The sequence below is a fragment of the Raphanus sativus genome, chromosome 4, assembly GCF_000801105.2.
Source record: "Raphanus sativus cultivar WK10039 chromosome 4, ASM80110v3, whole genome shotgun sequence".
Classification (NCBI taxonomy): Eukaryota; Viridiplantae; Streptophyta; class Magnoliopsida; order Brassicales; family Brassicaceae; genus Raphanus; species Raphanus sativus.
In genome coordinates, this window is record NC_079514.1 from 13,217,776 (window position 1) to 13,235,704 (window position 17,929).

General features: G+C 36.0%; 4 protein-coding genes and 2 long non-coding RNA genes across 7 annotated transcripts; 4 read left to right on the forward strand and 2 right to left on the reverse strand.

Annotated features, from left to right (window-relative positions):
- Positions 1-53: 53 nt before the first annotated feature.
- On the forward strand, positions 54-1,517 carry LOC108829601 (uncharacterized). The gene is made up of 2 exons (XM_018603230.2): positions 54-270; positions 398-1,517. Exon 2 carries the CDS (start codon positions 894-896, stop codon positions 1,380-1,382), a length of 489 nt encoding a protein of 162 aa, XP_018458732.1. The 5' UTR covers positions 54-270; positions 398-893; the 3' UTR covers positions 1,383-1,517.
- Positions 1,518-1,526: 9 nt separating this feature from the next.
- On the reverse strand, positions 1,527-3,559 carry LOC108851880 (protein WVD2-like 7). Its single transcript, XM_018625355.2, has 5 exons — positions 3,156-3,559; positions 2,307-2,830; positions 2,150-2,209; positions 2,018-2,063; positions 1,527-1,926 (listed from the first exon to the last, which is right to left on the reverse strand). Exons 1-5 carry the CDS (start codon positions 3,225-3,227, stop codon positions 1,846-1,848), a joined length of 783 nt encoding a protein of 260 aa, XP_018480857.2. The 5' UTR covers positions 3,228-3,559; the 3' UTR covers positions 1,527-1,845.
- A 1,114-nt stretch (positions 3,560-4,673) lies between these two features.
- LOC108833539 (uncharacterized) lies at positions 4,674-6,254 on the forward strand. Of its 2 annotated transcripts, XR_001946711.2 has the most exons (5): positions 4,674-4,890; positions 4,996-5,109; positions 5,318-5,544; positions 5,657-5,767; positions 5,854-6,254. It is a non-coding gene; the product is annotated as an uncharacterized LOC108833539 (long non-coding RNA). The 2 variants fall into 2 exon arrangements; XR_001946710.2 differs by having other exon boundaries at positions 4,674-5,109.
- Positions 6,255-8,878: 2,624 nt separating this feature from the next.
- On the reverse strand, positions 8,879-10,369 carry LOC108833538 (uncharacterized). Its single transcript, XM_018606949.2, has 4 exons — positions 10,211-10,369; positions 10,016-10,123; positions 9,316-9,380; positions 8,879-9,208 (listed from the first exon to the last, which is right to left on the reverse strand). The coding sequence occupies exons 1-4, from the start codon at positions 10,307-10,309 to the stop codon at positions 9,055-9,057; spliced, it is 426 nt and encodes a 141-aa protein (XP_018462451.1). The 5' UTR covers positions 10,310-10,369; the 3' UTR covers positions 8,879-9,054.
- Positions 10,370-11,835: 1,466 nt separating this feature from the next.
- On the forward strand, positions 11,836-12,458 carry LOC130511603 (uncharacterized). The gene is made up of 3 exons (XR_008945099.1): positions 11,836-11,995; positions 12,174-12,264; positions 12,350-12,458. It is a non-coding gene; the product is annotated as an uncharacterized LOC130511603 (long non-coding RNA).
- Positions 12,459-15,038: 2,580 nt separating this feature from the next.
- On the forward strand, positions 15,039-17,243 carry LOC108849713 (glycosyltransferase family 92 protein RCOM_0530710). Its single transcript, XM_018623305.2, has 2 exons — positions 15,039-15,458; positions 15,532-17,243. Exons 1-2 carry the CDS (start codon positions 15,329-15,331, stop codon positions 17,094-17,096), a joined length of 1,695 nt encoding a protein of 564 aa, XP_018478807.2. The 5' UTR covers positions 15,039-15,328; the 3' UTR covers positions 17,097-17,243.
- Positions 17,244-17,929: the final 686 nt, after the last annotated feature.

Below are 17,929 nucleotides of genomic sequence, written 5' to 3' on the forward strand. Positions count from 1 at the left end.
TTTATCTGCATTGTCTTTTTATAAAAACATTACATGTATAAGTCTACACATGAACATAACGTGATAGATTATAACATAGCTTAGCCATAGAAAAGATCTGCAAGTACTGGCACAAACGGAGAAAGATGTCACCTACAAATCTAGCGCTGTTCTTTGTCTCTTTGGTCATTATTAGCACAGCAACTGATGTTGCTCCAGGAACCAAACAGCTGCAGCTCTTACGAAGTTCTAAGAAGGAACGTGAGAAGTCTCAGTTTTTTACTGTGAAAGGTACAAAGAACATTAGTTTATCTTCAAAATACAAGTCCTGGAAACAAGAATAAGGGAACTTGAGAGAACATGATCTTGTAGTTTTACATGGTTTTATATTGTTGTTAATACTTCATGAATGATGCAGGTTGCAACAACGATTGTGAAACATCTTGCTGTGACTGCAACATAGAGGTACAGCCTCCGGTTTGTGTTCAGTGTTGCCGGATTTGAGCTTTGTAAGGACAAATTTGTATCTCTCTGTTTCTTTACATTCCTTATTCTTCTTGGCTTTGGCCCATTTCTTTATTTGTTACAGCTCGATTTAGGTATTAATGACTTGTGCCAAGTATGAACTATAATGTCAACAACCTCGAATCAAATATTTTTTTCTTTTTTTAATTCATCACTCTTTTATTGCCTAATCATTTCAAGATAAATGAGTACTCAAATGATTTAACATAATGCACGTTATCTATAAAACAACAACTCATTAACTTGACCTACAAACTACTCTTTTGGATGTTTACGTCAAGACTTTTAAATGTGTGTTTGAGCGCTCCTTCCCTTAGGCTTATTTATCCTTCAAGCTTAACTTCCAATTCAAAGTCCTTCCCTTTTTCTTTCCTTCTTTCTTAAAATCAATGAGACGAGAAGGTCGGCAACATGGTATTGTCCGAACTTACCGGATTCTTCCACCGCCGCCGCTTAATCCAAGGCTGGTCAACTCTGCCACTTCATCCACATCCTCAGCATTGTTTACCAAATTGCCATCCAAACCGACCAGAGCTCACCGGAGAATATGGTCTGGCCAGGTGCATTGGCTGAGATCAAACGACATCCCTTCATCCAGCTACAAACTCCTGACTTGTCGGATCATTACCGGACCGAGATCCGTTTTGAATCTCAACGGTTTATCTGATCTTGATTGTGAAGACTACAAAGGAGGAGAAGCTGAAGTTGAAACGATTAAGAGAGGGAATGAACATGATAGCGACAAAGAAGATGGTGGGTCTCGTGGTGGTGCGTGGGATGGTGATGAAAACACGAGTTTTTACGATGTGGGGATGATGATGATGGAACATGTGTTAGATGACGATGAACAAGAAGAAGATGGTTGGTGTTTGGTTTGAATAAAGAAAGTAATAATGATGTTTCTCTCTCACGTGGATCAGCTTCTTTTTTTTTTTCTCTTTTGCAAATTCAAGTGAATGTAATTTTATTCTTGTTTACATCAATCGTTATGTAAAGTTAATACCTTCTTCATCAACAAGAGCTAGTTTAAAGATAAATATATTCAGACCAAAAAGAATCGGACTTGTTCTTTCATTACATAAGGAGACTGAGATCAAAAGGACTTAAACAAAAGAAGCTATTCTTCTTCTTCTTCTTCCTAATGCACTCAGACTCTTTAAAATTGGTAATAAAAGAGTATAATCGGTGCCATCTACGGTAATAAAATCGTTCCGTGTTTAATCACTTTAAGTAGCTTGATCGAACCATGAAGTCAAAATCTTTTTATTTCTCCCATTTGCCATTTGTGTAGAGAGCTTGCTTCAAAGTTGTATTCTTTAAGCTGCTTCTTTTTGCTTTCCTTTATGATTCTCTTATAGTCTTTGGTTTCAAACAAAGACACATGAACTGCTTCTTCTTTTGGTTCTTCTTCTCCGTCTTTCTCTGCATCACAAGCAACCGATTAAAATGAGACACATCTCTTCTTTTGATGTCACCAATGATAATTCACTTGATAAACAAAACAAAATCTTACCATGTTCTGACTCTGATCTCGAGTTTTAGAATTACCAATGAAACAGCTGGATTTTATAATAACAAAAGATTAACATTAATCAAAACCAGTGAAAGACAAATCAATACGGATGAAACAAAGAGTGTGACTTACTTCAAGAAACTGAATTTCTGGCGTTGAACCCCTGAACTCTGAATCATCTGATGTCTTTCACTGCATTTGTAAATAAAAACAATCAGAAAAAACAAAAAGAGTAAATAATTTGCATAAAATTTTGTGTTTTTACTTTACATAGAGAGAAACCACAAACCTTGTTTTCTCTGATGGAGCAATCTCTATAGGTTTAGCAGGAGGGATTGTTTTCTCCAGAGACAATCTAAACACCGGTTTCTTCTTTGTTTTAGTTTTCTCCTTTTCATCAACAGAGCAATCCTCTTTCAACACCACCTCTTCTTCATCTTGCTTCTTCTTCTCTTCTAATGAATCATCCACAGCAACAAGAACGTCTTCATGGTTATGAATACTTCTCCTTTCGAGGGGTTCTTCCTCTGGTAACAAACTCAACGGAGGCTGTGTTTCCAAAGCGTGGAGCAAAACTTCGGCAGGCGTGACCGTTGGTTGTTCTTCCGCTGCAGCTTTCTTGGCTTCGGCTATACGCTTGTAGTGAGCTTCGAAGAAAGCTTTCTTCTGAGCAACGGAGCCAGGACGAGAGTACTTCTCAGCTTCTTCAACGTACTTCTTGTGCGAAAAGGTAGACCATTTGCCCCATTCGAGATCCTCACTCATGAACTTCCCAAAGGATATCGATTGGCTAAGCGCAGGGATCGTGTTATCCTGCAAAAAAAAAAAAAAAATCAGAAGATTTCAAAATCCAAATTTGGAAACCTTCTTATTTGGTTTCTAAAGAGAGATTTTTGTAACGGACAAAGACAGAAGCTTTTCTTTGTGCAATCAGAGAAATAACAGATTTTGAAACTTTCCGACAAAACTTTTTGTTCTGTTTTTCCCGGAAAAATCCATATGCTCATCATAAAGGTATAATTTTTATTCACTAGAAAGCTTATAAACAGCAGCCCAGTTTCATTTGAATATTTTTTCTCGTTACAATCACAAAAACAGAGGAATGAATAAAAATCGTATAAATAAAAGAGAAGGGAACCTCATGAGAATCAGAACGGGTAATAGGAGCTGCGAAGGAATACGAATGAGCTAGAACTGCAGATTCTCCCATTTTCTTCTTTAGCTTCAGATCAATCTTTCTATGGAAAAAACAAAGCTTTTGTTTTCTATTTCCAGCTCCAGAAAATTGTGTGTGGGTGGATAGTGTTTTCTCTGTCGTCAAATAAACGTCTCTTGAAATTCAAAATTTTAAAGAGGAAATGTTTTCTCTCTGTCGTTGAAAGGGAACTGGGATTTTTCTGTCTAGCCTCCTAATTAACATGAGGTGCGGAAGAATATGTTTTAGATCCGGGTCCCACGAGCAAGGGGAGAAGATAAAATCAACACTTTCAATAATTTAAAATAATCTCAGTGTTTTTTTGAGGATAGGAATGAAAAATGGGATTAGAATTATAAAAACTTTGAGGAAAATGATTTATTATTTGAATTGAAGTGGTTGAGAATTGAAGCGAAAGGAACGAAAGTAAAATTTCTTGTGACAAAAGGAACAAAAAAAAACTAAGAAATTCCGTAAACTTGGTCTTCGCTCATTTCGAGTCTTTTTTAAGTTTTACATATTTTTATTTATCATGAAACGTTCTATTTTCAGATTTTTATTAATTAAGACATCAAAATGAAAATCAAATCGATGAAAATGGGGAAGAATTAAATCCATGATACTATGTATATAATGAACGTTACTTACTCCTTTCTCTTTTTCTTTATAATGATTTTTATAATGTATATAATGATTTATTATTTCCTATGTGTTTCACAAAAAAAAAAACTTACTCCTTTCTCTATATCAATACAACTTTTACTACCAAAGGAAACAGGTGCATCAAAAGATAAAACATCAAATAGTCTAAGAAGGTAAGCATCAAAAGTCACAATACGAAAGATTGCGTCGTACTGGGAACCGAGGTCAATGAGCTGCTAGAAAAAACACATGTGAATGTTTGTAATGAGATCATGTTGTTAGAATATTTTGTGTATTCTATCAAAAATTAAATTGCTACTAACCACAAAGATGAGATTTAAAACACAAAGCCAAATTAATTGGCTCTTGTTCAAGATCAAGGTTCTAAAACTTGGGGTAAAAATTGGGTAGGCTCGTCTGTCCTATCCAAAACGATTTTTTAATCTGATTTATACAATTTAAGTTGGTTTTAATTGTTCTAAATTGGTTTAAATTGATATAAATCGATTTAAATCTATATATATTAAATTAAGCAATAATGTTATTACGAATCTATAAGTTTGTCCAATGTTTTTGTTTTGTATATCTAATTTGATATGTTATAAAAATATATAATATCTTTATATATAAAAAAATGTTTCTTCTCTCCCATGAAGTCACGTCATCGTCAGGCTGGAAAGTCGGCTCCTGTCATCGCGACACGCGTCCAAACGCAGGCAGAATTGTCGTTTCATTTAAGCGATAACCTCTTGGGCTGACAGTGTGTGTTTGGGCTTTTACCTGTTACTTTTACATCTACTATCGGCCCGGGTGCAACATGAGGGAGCAACCCTAATTCATTTGCGAGAAACGTAGAAAAAAAAAACAAACCTCTCTCTCCCATCTTCGACGGCGCTGCAGCCTCCACTGTCGATCCAGATTCTTGCGCATGAACGGCTTCTTAAAGACGGTGATTACTCTCATCTAATCATACCCCTCAACGCGACGTCTTCAATGCTGTTCGTGGATCCTAAGTTCCGAGTTGTAGTATATATAGGTGTGAAGTTTCTTCTCTTCACCTCATCCTCCCTTACAAAGTATTACATTAATCCTCTATTATTTCGAGATGGCTAACACCAGAGTCTTCTTCTCCGACCTGAAGTCCGGCCGGTGCAGCTCCTTCGTGGAGGCCAGACTGCTCCGGTTCTGGGAGGCGAGGAACATTAAGCGTGGTGGTGAATTGATGTGGGTCGATATGCTTTTCGTCGATGTTAATGTAAGTCTCCTCACCGAAAAAAAAAATTCTAAAAAATAATGATTACTCCGGCGAGCATCTCATGTTTGATCGCGTTTTCGTCATAGTTGTCGTTGGATTTCTATTCGTTGTCTATGTTTTCCTCTCAGATTCTCCTACTGATTTTGTGTTTTTTCTCTGTAAACTTTCCAAAATGGCTAACTCCGCTGTTTCCCTCGCCGTTTTGAAGGCTGCACCTGTTGTACCTCCACTGTCGAGGTTCGCCGTTCTGGGAAGCAAAGAAATATGAAGCGTGGTGTCAAGCTTATGGGTGTAGACAAGGAGATGGGCATTAAATTGCTATCAAGTTCTGTTATCAAGCACTACTCCACAGCCATGGAGATTGACGATGAATAAATATCTTAGATCCTATTGTCCAGATCAAATCCTCATGATGTTCATCTGGAGATGGGAAAGGTATAGTCTTTGTGAATTAATAGAAACCTTATACCAATTTTTTTTTATAAGGCATATGTTTATATCGCTTAAATTATAGGATAGATCAAACACAGTTAGAATAATTTTTCAGGTAGTATTACTTCCACTGTCAAGCTGATTGAATAGTGATATGTTTCTTCCCAACAAAGTGATTGACTTGATTGATGAAGATGGGTCTCTGGCTCAACTATGTCATGCTCAGGTTCATAGTTGCATGCTTCTCAATGATCAGAAATGTATTTTCCTATCTATTTGGGTCAATTAAGAATGGTGGTTTTGTTTGTTTAGATACTAAGGCAAATAAAGTGAAGAAAGCTGAGACTGAAGATGGTCAATCTCTTACTGCCACTGAATCCAAGATCTAACATTATCTCCACCCCGACATGAGTCCTGGTTGAGAAAGTCTGATGAATCTAGCTATCTTTCCAAGATGGGCAGACAGTTCACAAAGGAGTTGTTATCCGGACGATTCGATGTGTTGGGCTCAAGAACTAAAACCTCCCAATTCAATGTTATGAATTTTCTTTAAAGTATTCTATGTACTAATCCTTTGTTTAGTATTTTATTTCATACTACTTGATTCTACATATAAAAATCACACTAGGTTGTTTTCGCTGAGAAAATATTTGCAAAATATGTATTTAAAAAATGTAGATATGACTTATAAGTTCTCATATTTTTTTTTCCTTTTGGTGATACTAAAACTACTTTACCGCAATACATTTACATAATTCGGATTATATATATAGAAAGGGAATATTTAGGTTGGTTACATAAATAACTGTAGGAAGCTAATACCTTCACAAGCTTAAAATAGTGATGTTAATAACGTAGAAGACGTTGTTCCACAACTTAAACCATAGTGTCGGTACATCAGTTTCCGCAAAAGCATCATAGAGTCAAAACAACTTATTTAAACAAATCAGGATTAACAAAATGAATAAACTGCATCATAACCATTCTACTAAATGTCGTGACAATCAAATATTATCGCCAAAAATTACCAATAGCAACATTATGCAAACCAGAAAAACGAAAAATTGAATTACATCCCGCGCGTAGAAAAAATATCATAATAAAACATGACACATAATGTGATAATGAAGTACCACTCCTTTTTTTTTGGCGCGAGCGAAGTTACTACTAATCATGAAAAAGCCATATAAAACATCAACATAAATAAAGGAACACACAAGTAAAATCAATAGGATGACAAACAAAATGTTAAAATACTCAATAAGCTTGATAGGAAAAAAATCTTTAAACATAACAAACTCGCGCTCGACCTCAAAATTTTATTTTCAACAATTTATTCATGTTTTCATATTTGGGTCTTTATTTTAATCTACTTATTACCAATTTAACATTTATATCTACTGATTGGGCTGTTAAACCAGTGATTCCTTCTAATGCCTCTATCTAAGCACGTTCAATCCGGATTTTGGTCCAGTTTCGGTTCATTTTTTATATTTTGATTTATAAAAATTAACTATCATATTGGATTTATATCTAAATTGGTTTGGTTTATATACTATTGGTTTTCGGTTTATCGGGTTTTTTACAAAAACGATATAACTATATTTATCCTAGATAAAAAATTAATTTATATGATTAGAAATCAGATTTATTTAAACATAAATTTATACTCCTTAGACTAACTTAAAATATTATATTTTCTGCTTTATATTTATATCATAATATTATTATATAAATGTATTTCTAGAACAAATATTTACCAATAATGTTTTATTTAATTTGATGAAAATGAGAAAAATAAACTTAGAACAAAATAACAAATCAGTAGAGTGGCTAAGACGATTGAGAAAAATAGAAAACATAGTTATGCAACAATGAATCCAAATAATCAGCTAAAGACTTGTATGTATATCTTCCCTCTCTACACATATAGATATGAATTGTCAAAGACTAATCTCAACTTTAAAATTGTCCTTACTTTATTTCAGCAAGAACTGATGTAATGCCACCCCAAAGAAAAAAGAAAATCTAACTAATTATCAAAATAGTATAGTTTATTTAGACTTAAAAAAACAAGTACAGAATTTAACTAATATTTATATTTTTAACTAATAAAAATTAAAATAATTATTTACTCAAACTACTTCAATTCTTTTCGAATATACCTCCCGCCCGTAGGGTGGGCCGACCCTAGTATATAATAAATCAATAATTTACTAATGTATATGCCTCGTTGGGATTATGAAGAATCCGCCTAGTCGTTAATTTTCTATAAAACACCTAGTTACCACCTAATAATTTTTAGAACATTGTTAAAGAAACTTTTTAATTAAAATAATATTTTGTAACCGGAGGTAAACAGAAGTTCAGTATTTGATATTTTCGATATACTTATTAATAGATTTAGCTTATACACATAGTTCAATTTTAGATTTGTACTTAATTTGTGGATAAGAGTAATTAATTTGTGGAAATTAGTAATTGTCATTTTAAGTATTGGCTAAATGTTGTCAAGAAAGTATTGGCTAAATGGAATACTAATTACTTATTTACTACTTATAATTTATTATTTGTAAGTTATCTGATAATTATTTATAACTTATTTGATCATTTGGTAGAGTTCTAAGTTAAATAAATTTATTTTAATAAAGAATATCTCATTTTTCTCTTATGTTTTAGTTAATGGTTGTTGTATGTATAAAGCTGTTTAGTTTTGAGTTGGTTACTGATGATTAACTTTTTCTGTAAAGTTTAGTATATGCAGTCCATTAAATTTTAAAATATGGGTTGAAAAAGATAATTTATGCCAAAAATATGTGAAGGAAATGTCTGATAGCTCAAATATATAAAACTGATTTGACATAAGAAAACGACTTGCCAAACAAACTTGATGTACTATATTAATATAAGAAATAATATAAAAGTTATTGAGAATATAAAAGTTGATGTACTCCATTAAATTGAGAATATAAAAGTTGATGTACTCCATTAAATTGTAAAAAAACTCTTAATATAAAAGTTATGGAGAATATTACACCAAAAAGTTACAAAGCTTTTCTTTATATGAGAATAATATATGCAAGAAGACTTGAAACTAAGAAAAGATCAAATATATTATTTATATATTTTTAGTGTGTTTGACATTTTGCAGAATATTCGTGGTTTTATAATCACACGCCAAATGAGACTGATTTTACTTAGGAGTCCAATGTATATAATGAAGTCACGCAGCGCTCACGCATGATAGTTAGTACGGGCTGAACGTCTCGCACGAGCAAACACCTGCCAACATGTGATATGGAATGTGACCTAATAACTAACACCATAGAACCATTTATGCAGGTTTAGATGGGCTACTTTGTTAAGACCCATATAATTTTAACTAAAGAGTAAAAGGCCAGCTTTTAGGACTATTTGTGTTCCGTGACTCTGAAACAAGGCAACAAGATTACATGTTTCTGCACAAGAAAGATTTTATCAAAACACTTTGAAAAAAGTTTTATAACACATTAATCATTTCCTTCTCGGAGGAGGAGGTTCACGGCTGAGACGATGCTTTTGGAGAGTCTTGATATAGTTTCTCATGAGACCAAACTTATTGCTCCCAAGCTCGTAGAAATAATCCCATGGATATATCCCTGTTCTATGCAAGTCATCAAACACTAACCTGTTTTTCTCAAACAAAGATTCATCAACTTATAAGCCAAAATAAAACAAAAGTTACCCTATCTTTGACGGCTAAGTTATAATGAGCTAGCGGGAGTTGTAAGTTACCTTACCCCATAGTTTCCCACCGGATCTGCAGACATGATTCCTACATACCGCCTTCCAGATATCACCTGATTTAATAAAACGTAGATGTTTAGGCCAAATGACAAAACCAGCAAGACTTGGTGTCAAACAGTGTTAAGAGTAAAGCTTAAAGAATGCAAGGCTTTGTTCGTTTAGAATCTATGTTTGTTAGTCACACAATTAACGGACTAGTAAGTAACCATAAGACAAAAGAGGCTCATTGCTAAGACACTTAAGAGATTGCGATTCCAAAAAGAAGAACCGTCAATAAGAAGTGACAACTATTAGCCATAAGTAACGCAAAGAACATCCATGTTCACATCCACTGGAAGCAAATATCATGGCAGTGATTAAACTTATACTTAAAGACATCATCTTTGTCCAAGACCCACCAAGGAACAACACAACCTATTAGTAACCGTAGCATCATCTGGAATTGGTCTTTACCAGAATCCACATAAAACCAAAGTACACGTTAGGAGTAAGAACAACAAGCTAGTGGTCATAAACAATAAGCCAAAAAAAAAAAACAAAGCAGCATCCAATGCTGATGTGTTTATCATAGGCATCTATCACATTGTTTAGACAAGATATCACAAGTCTATGTCCTAACATTAAAGACTTGTGCACTAAAATCACGTGGCCTTTAGAACCATCTTTTGATGTATTAAAAAATATTCACCTTGTCACCACCGATTGATCTGACCTTTCCATCAGCAGCTGGACTATGGACTCTGAGAAACTCAGATGAGAATTTGAACTTGGTGTCATCTGCATATTCTACCTCAACCTTCAAGATTTTATTTAATTCGAAACAATCAGGTTCCTTCCTGCTATCATTATCGAACTAGAAAACACGTAGCGAAGCAGAGCTTACGTATTTGGGAGATACAATAGAGAATCCTGAAAGTTTCGGAACAGTGACATCGCTTGTGCCGTGGATTCGCCGGCAAATCAATCTCGTAGTCGCCAACATTTCTTGTTCCCGCGATCGCCTGAGACGGCAAGTCTTGCTCCAATCATCTCACTCTGCTATAAGCCTTAACGGTGCTTTACGGGCCCAATTTATGGCCCTTTGGGCTGAATTGTATCATTTTTATAACAGTCGAAACGGCATCGTATACGTAAACTAAGGGCCGATTCGTCCACGATTACTGGTCCAGCTTTAGTCAAAGATAAAGGATAAGAGGTTGAGTTCTACCTTTTTTTTTTTTTTCCTTCTGAATATTTTAATTAAAAGGGTCCAAGCCCAATCCGAAACAGATTACAACAAGGCCCAATACTTCAGCCCGAATTTAAAAAAAACTAAGACAACTTGGGCCTCAAGCCCACATCCAACAACCCTAGGGTTTCCATCCTATTCTTCGCGGCCTACCGACTTCTACGGCGCCGCACCAACTCGAACTCGCCTCTGAGCTACCAACCGTCACCTGAGATCCTTCACCGGAGAGCAACCTGCGACCACATCGCGATCTCATCCGGATCCCAGGCCGACAAGACCAACATACGCCAACCACGACCTACGAAGTCCCTTAAGAAACCAACAACAGTTGCTTCATCACCACCGTCAATCGATGCGGTTTCAGGTGAGAAACAAGAGGTGGTGAATAAATGAAGTTTTGAAGAGCAGACTTCATAGAGAACCACCCGATCTATAATCGGGACCAAACCCTAGCAACCGAAACTAAAAAGAAAAAGAAGAAGAAAATACACTTAAAACCGGCGACGAGAAGCTGTGAAAGCCTTCCCTTCCCGGCGACTAGAGCCGACGACGGTGAAGCTGCAGGAACTTCCACCTCTCGGAAACAAGAACCGGCGTCGAAAGAGCTATAAGAGCCTCCATCTCCCGGCAACAAAACCCAACTGATGTGACTCTTCCACCGTACCGTAACCTCTCCACAGCCGCGTCTTACCTCCAAAACCAGAACCACCACGAGTGGAAACAGACCAGAGCTCAGACAAGGTGGATGATAGAGGAGACGGGAAAGACGCAATGGACGGATGATTTTCTCTAAAAGACGGCGGACTCCGGCGACGGCACGCGCGCTCACGCGCCGGCCGTACACCGGAATCCAAAGAGGATCTGGTTTCTCTCTTACTTCTCTCTCTCGCTCTAAATTGGATTTTGAAGGCCTTCCACGAGGTTGAGTACTACCTAAACACGATCACTCCTCAGTCGGAAAAATCAAATCGAGAATTTTTTTTTTTTTTTTGAGAAAGGAGAATGATTTCCTTTTTAAAGTTATAATAAAAGCTGTAAATACGTGAATCTATTTATATAAAATACAGCTTGCTTCCCTCCTGTTGTGCCACATCAGATTCCAGCCTGGAAACAGGGTTGCTTCCGTGTTGACACGTCAGCTGCGCTGCGTTTTATTTAAAAGTGAGTTATGATGGGCTTTCGACGTTTATCGCGTATTGGGCTCTGATATGTTGTTATGTTCGGCCCGAGATGGTTGAATGAACCCTCTAACCCTAATTTGGCTTGATCCACGATTTGCATGTCGTCTCTCCATTCTTGCGACGGCGATGCATGACGCTCGCGATTCTTTTCTCCGACTAAAACGGCCAAAGTTATGACTTCGTCTTTATTCCAATTGATTCAATCGCCCACTACGGACTCTTCAATGCACCGATCGTATCTCCGGATCTGTATAAATATGTGAGTAGGCTTCTCTTTTCTATCTCTTGCCTGAAGAAGGAATCTGGTTGCGGAACCAGACCTATGCGGACATGATTTTTATATCTAGCTGGTCTGTTTAGGCATAATGGATATATGTTCTATAGATTGATGTCGGTTTATCCATGTAGCATCCTAATATCAATCTCAAATTTTGTAGGTATCATAGGTGAGATCAGTGCGGTGAAGAGAACCGTGAGTCAACCTCCGGAAGATAAAAATCGTGTCATTGTGACAGTCAAATTGGAAAAGTAATTTTTTTTTTTTAGATCTTCTTGATTTTCCTAAAATTGTTTGATTATTTTAGTTATAATAGTTGCTGCTGAAAATATGCAGTGATGTGTCTGTTACTCTTAGCCTATTCAACTGTCAAGCTGTTTCGTTCCACAAAAGGCTTGAAGACATGCTTGATGATCCCAAGGTGATTGTTGCCATGAACATAAATCCGAAGATGGTTGGATGTATTCTGTTATTCCATTTATATGATGTCAAGTGATATTGTGTAAGATCACATTCCTTTAATTTTTTTTGCTATGCTGTGTAGGTCGTTTGTTGCTCAACGCAACATCAGGAACACATGTTTATTATGAACACATGTTTATTATGATAAGGAAACAAATGCAGGAAAATTTTTCTTCTATAGGTAAGATTGACTGTATTCAAGGCTGAAGAAGGGATCAACCCTGAGGACTCTAAGATGCCTCCATTCATTGCTGACATGGAAGGCAAGACTTACACTTTCCAAATTAGAGTCACGTGGTGTAATTTCACCGTTAATCATCAGTCATTCAACGTGTCTCAATAATGTGTGCGTTATAAAGTTTCTCTATTAACTTAGGAATGTTGTATAATAATCTGATTGTTTTAGGGAGGGGAGGGAGGGGATGACGATACGCCAGATGTCCCTAAAGGACATGGAAAGATTGCATCTGGCAAGGGCGTTTGTGAGGCATCAAAGAATGCTGGAAAGGAGCCAGTTCGTAATTCGCATAAGAAGGCGCATGTTGCTTGAGATGGAGTATCGATAATTATGTTTTCATGCTCTGAGTTTTAATAATGTTTTCGGATTTTACGTACTTTGGTGTCTTATTTTATATCTGTGTTTTGGATTTCTCCTTTTTCCCTTTTCTTCGTCACTTCCTCTGTGGATGTTATGAGTGTGTCAATGATGACACATTTCGTATTATGTGTCTTTCTATATCGGTCAAATTCGTATTTAGGAAATCTTATAATTTTGTGGTTAGTTATTTCAAAGTAATTAGTTAGCAGATCCGAATGTGAATGCTAGAAATAGGTTTATGGACTACAGTTATCAATAAATATAATTATACTCTTGAAAAAAAACAGAACAATGTAACAATATATTTCAAGTTTCCAGATCATAAAATTGGTATCCCATGCGTAAAACAAATGAAAAGGCAAATAACCTTCTTATTCACACGTTTTTGTCAATTAAGTTCAAATCTCGAGCTCTAAACAGAAAAAAAAAACAGACCCGTTTTGGAAAAAAAAACAATAATAAAAAAGCTGAAAAGACTAAAACTAAAACAGCTGGTGCGTCACATAACCTCATTAAATATAATCCATACAGCATGAAATAATCAAGCATAATCATAACGCACAAAAATGTAATAGTATACTAATATTAAAGAAAAAACAGTAATACTACACCCATAAAATAGTTAAGTTAAAATGACCATTCGCATATTCCGATGTCATGGGTTATATCTATTAATAAAACCAAATAGTGTAATCCTTTTATAATATTAATATTTAAAAAAAAACGGAAATACTACACCCATAAAATAGTTAAGTAAAAAATGATCATTCGCATATTCCTATGACATGTATTATATCTATTAATAAAACCAAATAGTGTCATCCTTTTAATATTTAATAATTGTTATTAAAAATACAATGCAACTATTAAAATTAAAATTAACATTAACATTCTGAAAACTATTTTTTCGTATGTTTTTGTTATCATTTGTATTCTGTTATAAATAGTTAATCAGAATTCACAAAATATCGATAAAAATTTAACAGTTTTTGTGAGTAGTAAAATATAGGCACGGATAAAAAATTTACAGTATAATATAAGCACAAATAAATAATATATATAGTATACTTTTAACCCAATAAAGCATTTGAAAAATGTCACTACTGATATATCAAATTTAATAATAGAAATTTATATTAGATATTTATTCTATCTATTTAAATTATTTTGGATTAATAACCCCGCCCGCAGGACGGGTCCGGCCCTAGTATATAATACACTCAAGGTATCTTCGCATAAAATTTGAAAGGTATAAAAAAATTCTTCCACGGTTAGTGACAAGAATATAATCTCTCTATTTAGCAAATAATATCATTTTGGTACTTTTCATAAATAATTAAAATGTATTTATATTTTTATTTATTACATCTATTTAACCAAACATGTTTGAAATATTTTATTAAGAAATGAATACATTTCGATCTATTCTTTTAAAACATAAACATGATCTTTTTTTTCACATGATCAATTGATAAATGTTATGTTAAAATATGTAAGATATTTATTTATTATTATTTTTGACATATCGAGCGGTTATTCTGTTATTTAAGTTTGAGTATTTCATTTTAATAGATTATTCTCTTAAATTAATATTAAATAAAAATGTGATTCAAAAATTCAAATAACAAGATTAATCTTTTCAAAAAAAATTAATATATATATATGTTTAAAATTAAATAACTAACAATTACTTTAGAAATATAAAATAATATTTTTGTATTAAAAATTATAGTAACAGTTTTTATGAAATAGAAGAACAATATGGTAATAATAATTGAAAAATATATAAGTTAAGTAACTTCCGTATTAATCACCTGACGAGAAGTATTTTAAGAAATTTTCTGAAACTCAACGTCAAAAGAAAGTGAAGTAAAAAGAAATACAAACCGTAGACGAAAGCAAATTCGTTTCCTTAAAAAAGCAATTAAATCGATCGGAGACCATTAGTTTTAGTGAGTCGTCTTTTTTCTCGTTCTCCAAGTTTCGTGACTTCCCTTCATATTCTTCAGGCAACACACTATTTTCTTTTTTTTCCTCTTAAATTGCAAATTAGATAAAATAAAGAAAATTACAAAATTCTTTTCTTGTGCTAATCATCATCCTATATTCTCGTTGGGCCTGACAAGAAGCAGGAGACGAAGAAGGAAGCGACTTTACTTACTTTTTTTTGTTGTCGGAAAAAAAAAGGAACACAGAACAGAGTTTCTTCTACAATAACTTAACGGCCAGCGCCGGCGATAACAGCGGCGTAGGAGATGAAAATTCGTAGGAAGCTCGGTGGTGTATGCGGGAGCGACGTCGTTGTCTCGTGGAGGTTGTTTTTCTGGTTCGTTGTTCTGTTTGTCTTCTCCTTCGTTCTCTTCTCCACCATGTTCGTCTTCAGAGGTATATTTATTATGATTTGAACGTTTTTCTTTTAATTAAATTTATCGGAAACTGAAATTAAATATCTCCCCAGGGAAGTTTCGTCCGGTGGTACGTTCGATGAGAAGCTTCTCAACGGCAAGGGTGGTCCTCGACGATGCTGCTGCAACGCTATCTCCCGCGGTTTCGATTCGCGAAGCGGTGAAACTACCTGAGCAGACACTAGTTTTCCTAAAATACCCTCCATCTCTTCGGTTATTTACTAAAGACGATCTGATTTGCGTTTTCTCTTCCGATTCGTCGAAGAAGCTACGGAAGAAGGAGAAACCGGAGGCCGTGGACATCGACAAGTTCGGCGGCCAGATCGTACGGTGTCCCGAAACGCCACCTGGCTACACTATATCGCTTGCCATCTCGAGATGGACGATAGATGATCACCTTGCCGCTGGTCCAATCCACCAATGGGATTGGCTCGTTTACGACGCCGTGATCGACCACGATAACTCCACGGTCGTCTTCGTCAAGGGATTGAATCTAAAGGCGGGGAAAATTGCTGACGTGGCGAGATACGAGTGCGTGTACGGCTGGGATTTCGCGAAACATAACCGGTTGATAAGATCAGACGTGATCTCTGCGGCGCAGGAGATCGTTCGGTGTAGAACACCGTTAACTGTGTTGAACGGCCCAAAATCAGCCCATGGGCCGGTTAAAGTTTCGGTTAGAATCAAAGGAGGAACCGGTATGCTACCATCGATCGCTCAACCGGATCGGATCATTCGTCCTCCGCGACGGAAACCGTTCGAGATGTGCGTTTGCACCATGACGCGAAACGCAGCCGCGGTTCTGAGAGAGTGGGTGATGTACCACGCCGGAATCGGCGTTCAGCGGTGGTTCATCTACGATAACAACAGCGACGACGACATAATCGCAGAGATCAAGGATCTCGAACGACGCGGTTACAACATCTCACGACATTTCTGGCCGTGGATCAAGACTCAGGAAGCCGGATTCTCCAATTGCGCGATCCGTGCAAGAAACGATTGCGATTGGATCGCGTTCATCGACGTCGACGAGTTCTACTACATCCGCTCCGGTGAAACCCTAACTAACATCATCAGAAACTACACTGCCTCCGCCGAGATCGGGGAAATCAGAACGCCGTGCCACAGCTTCGGACCGTCGGGTTTGAGAAACCGGCCTCGCGGTGGAGTGACGGAGGGATACACTTGCCGCGTGGTTTTACCGGAGAGGCACAAGAGCATACTCAGGCCGGAATCGATGAACGCGACGCTGATCAACGTCGTGCACCATTTCCACTTGAAAGATGGATTCACGTTTGCTGACGTGGACAAGGAGGTTATGGTAATTAATCACTACAAGTATCAGGTGTGGGACGTTTTCAAAGAGAAGTTTTATAGGAGAGTCGCGACTTACGTGGCGGATTGGCAAAACGACGAGAATGTCGGGTCTAGAGATCGGGCCCCCGGTTTGGGAACACGACCCGTTGAACCACCTGATTGGCCTGAGAGATTCTGTGAGGTTAATGATACTGGGCTTAGAGATCAGGTGTTGGAGAAATTCATGGACATTAAAGTGCAGCGTTTGATATGGGAAAAGGACGATGAAATGGGCTCACGGACCTATAATAGGATGACTTGAAAGATAAAACATAGTTTAATAAAGCCTATTAGTAATAGTTTTTGAATATTTCCTTTGATATTTTTGACCATGCCACATTTTTTTTTGTGGGGCAATTTTGTAGTTTCTTTTTTTGTGCGGATCAAAGTGAAAATTTTGTTTATATAACTGTTTCGACTAAATACAAAAAAAATTAGGTAAAGTATGCCTTGTTTTTTTTATAGGGTTAACGTTCTATTTCCCACGGAAACTATCGTATAGCATCAGTGTCCACAGAACTAGGACTATATATACATGAACTAAATATTGTAAATGTATTTCTCTCTGAATTAAAAGTTACAGTTTTATTTCTCTTCAAACTGTTGAATATATAGATTTCCTCCATTCTTTTTGAAATTTCATTCACTATTTTAGCAAAAATTGAATAAAATGGTATTCTTTTGTTTTTCAGTTGAAAATAGATGTCTTGAACAATCAGAGAAGCGCTATGATAAACATATTTTATTTTAACTGACTCAATTACAGGCTAACTTGAACTTACCTTCCCATACTAGTATGACTCTTCGGCCCTGGTCTGTATACCTAGCAGCCTTTGCGGTCGAAAGAAGAGGCTATTCAAACTATTCAGAGAAGCTATTGTTTTTTCTCATGGGTATCTCACTTCAGTATAAACTAGGTTCGGTGTAAACTAGAACATCTCTTCCGCTTTAGCGGTTTGAACCCTTCGATCAAGGTTTCCGAGGTGGTGTGGTCTGCCTCTAACCCTGAGGAATGTCTAGGAGAAGGGTTTTAAAATCTTGTGTTATTCGATGAATAATTTACATTCAGTTTTTAAAATCTAAAAACATTATTCA

Bases quoted from the DNA above. Each gene is read 5' to 3' on its own strand.
- LOC108833538 (XM_018606949.2), bottom strand. From the start codon at position 10,309: ATGTTGGCGACTACGAGATTGATTTGCCGGCGAATCCACGGCACAAGC. The intron at 9,381-10,015 runs GTGAATATTTTT...TTATTAAATCAG, and splicing joins GATCAATCGGTGGTGACAAG to GTGATATCTGGAAGGCGGTA. The intron at 9,209-9,315 runs GTAACTTACAAC...TGAGAAAAACAG, and splicing joins GTGGGAAACTATGGGGTAAG to GTTAGTGTTTGATGACTTGC.
- LOC108849713 (XM_018623305.2), top strand. From the start codon at position 15,329: ATGAAAATTCGTAGGAAGCTCGGTGGTGTATGCGGGAGCGACGTCGTT. The intron at 15,459-15,531 runs GTATATTTATTA...ATATCTCCCCAG, and splicing joins CACCATGTTCGTCTTCAGAG to GGAAGTTTCGTCCGGTGGTA.
- LOC108829601 (XM_018603230.2), top strand. From the start codon at position 894: ATGAGACGAGAAGGTCGGCAACATGGTATTGTCCGAACTTACCGGATT.
- LOC108851880 (XM_018625355.2), bottom strand. From the start codon at position 3,227: ATGGGAGAATCTGCAGTTCTAGCTCATTCGTATTCCTTCGCAGCTCCT. The intron at 2,831-3,155 runs GTTCCCTTCTCT...TTTTTTTTGCAG, and splicing joins CCCGTTCTGATTCTCATGAG to GATAACACGATCCCTGCGCT. The intron at 2,064-2,149 runs GTAAGTCACACT...TATAAAATCCAG, and splicing joins CAGAAATTCAGTTTCTTGAA to CTGTTTCATTGGTAATTCTA.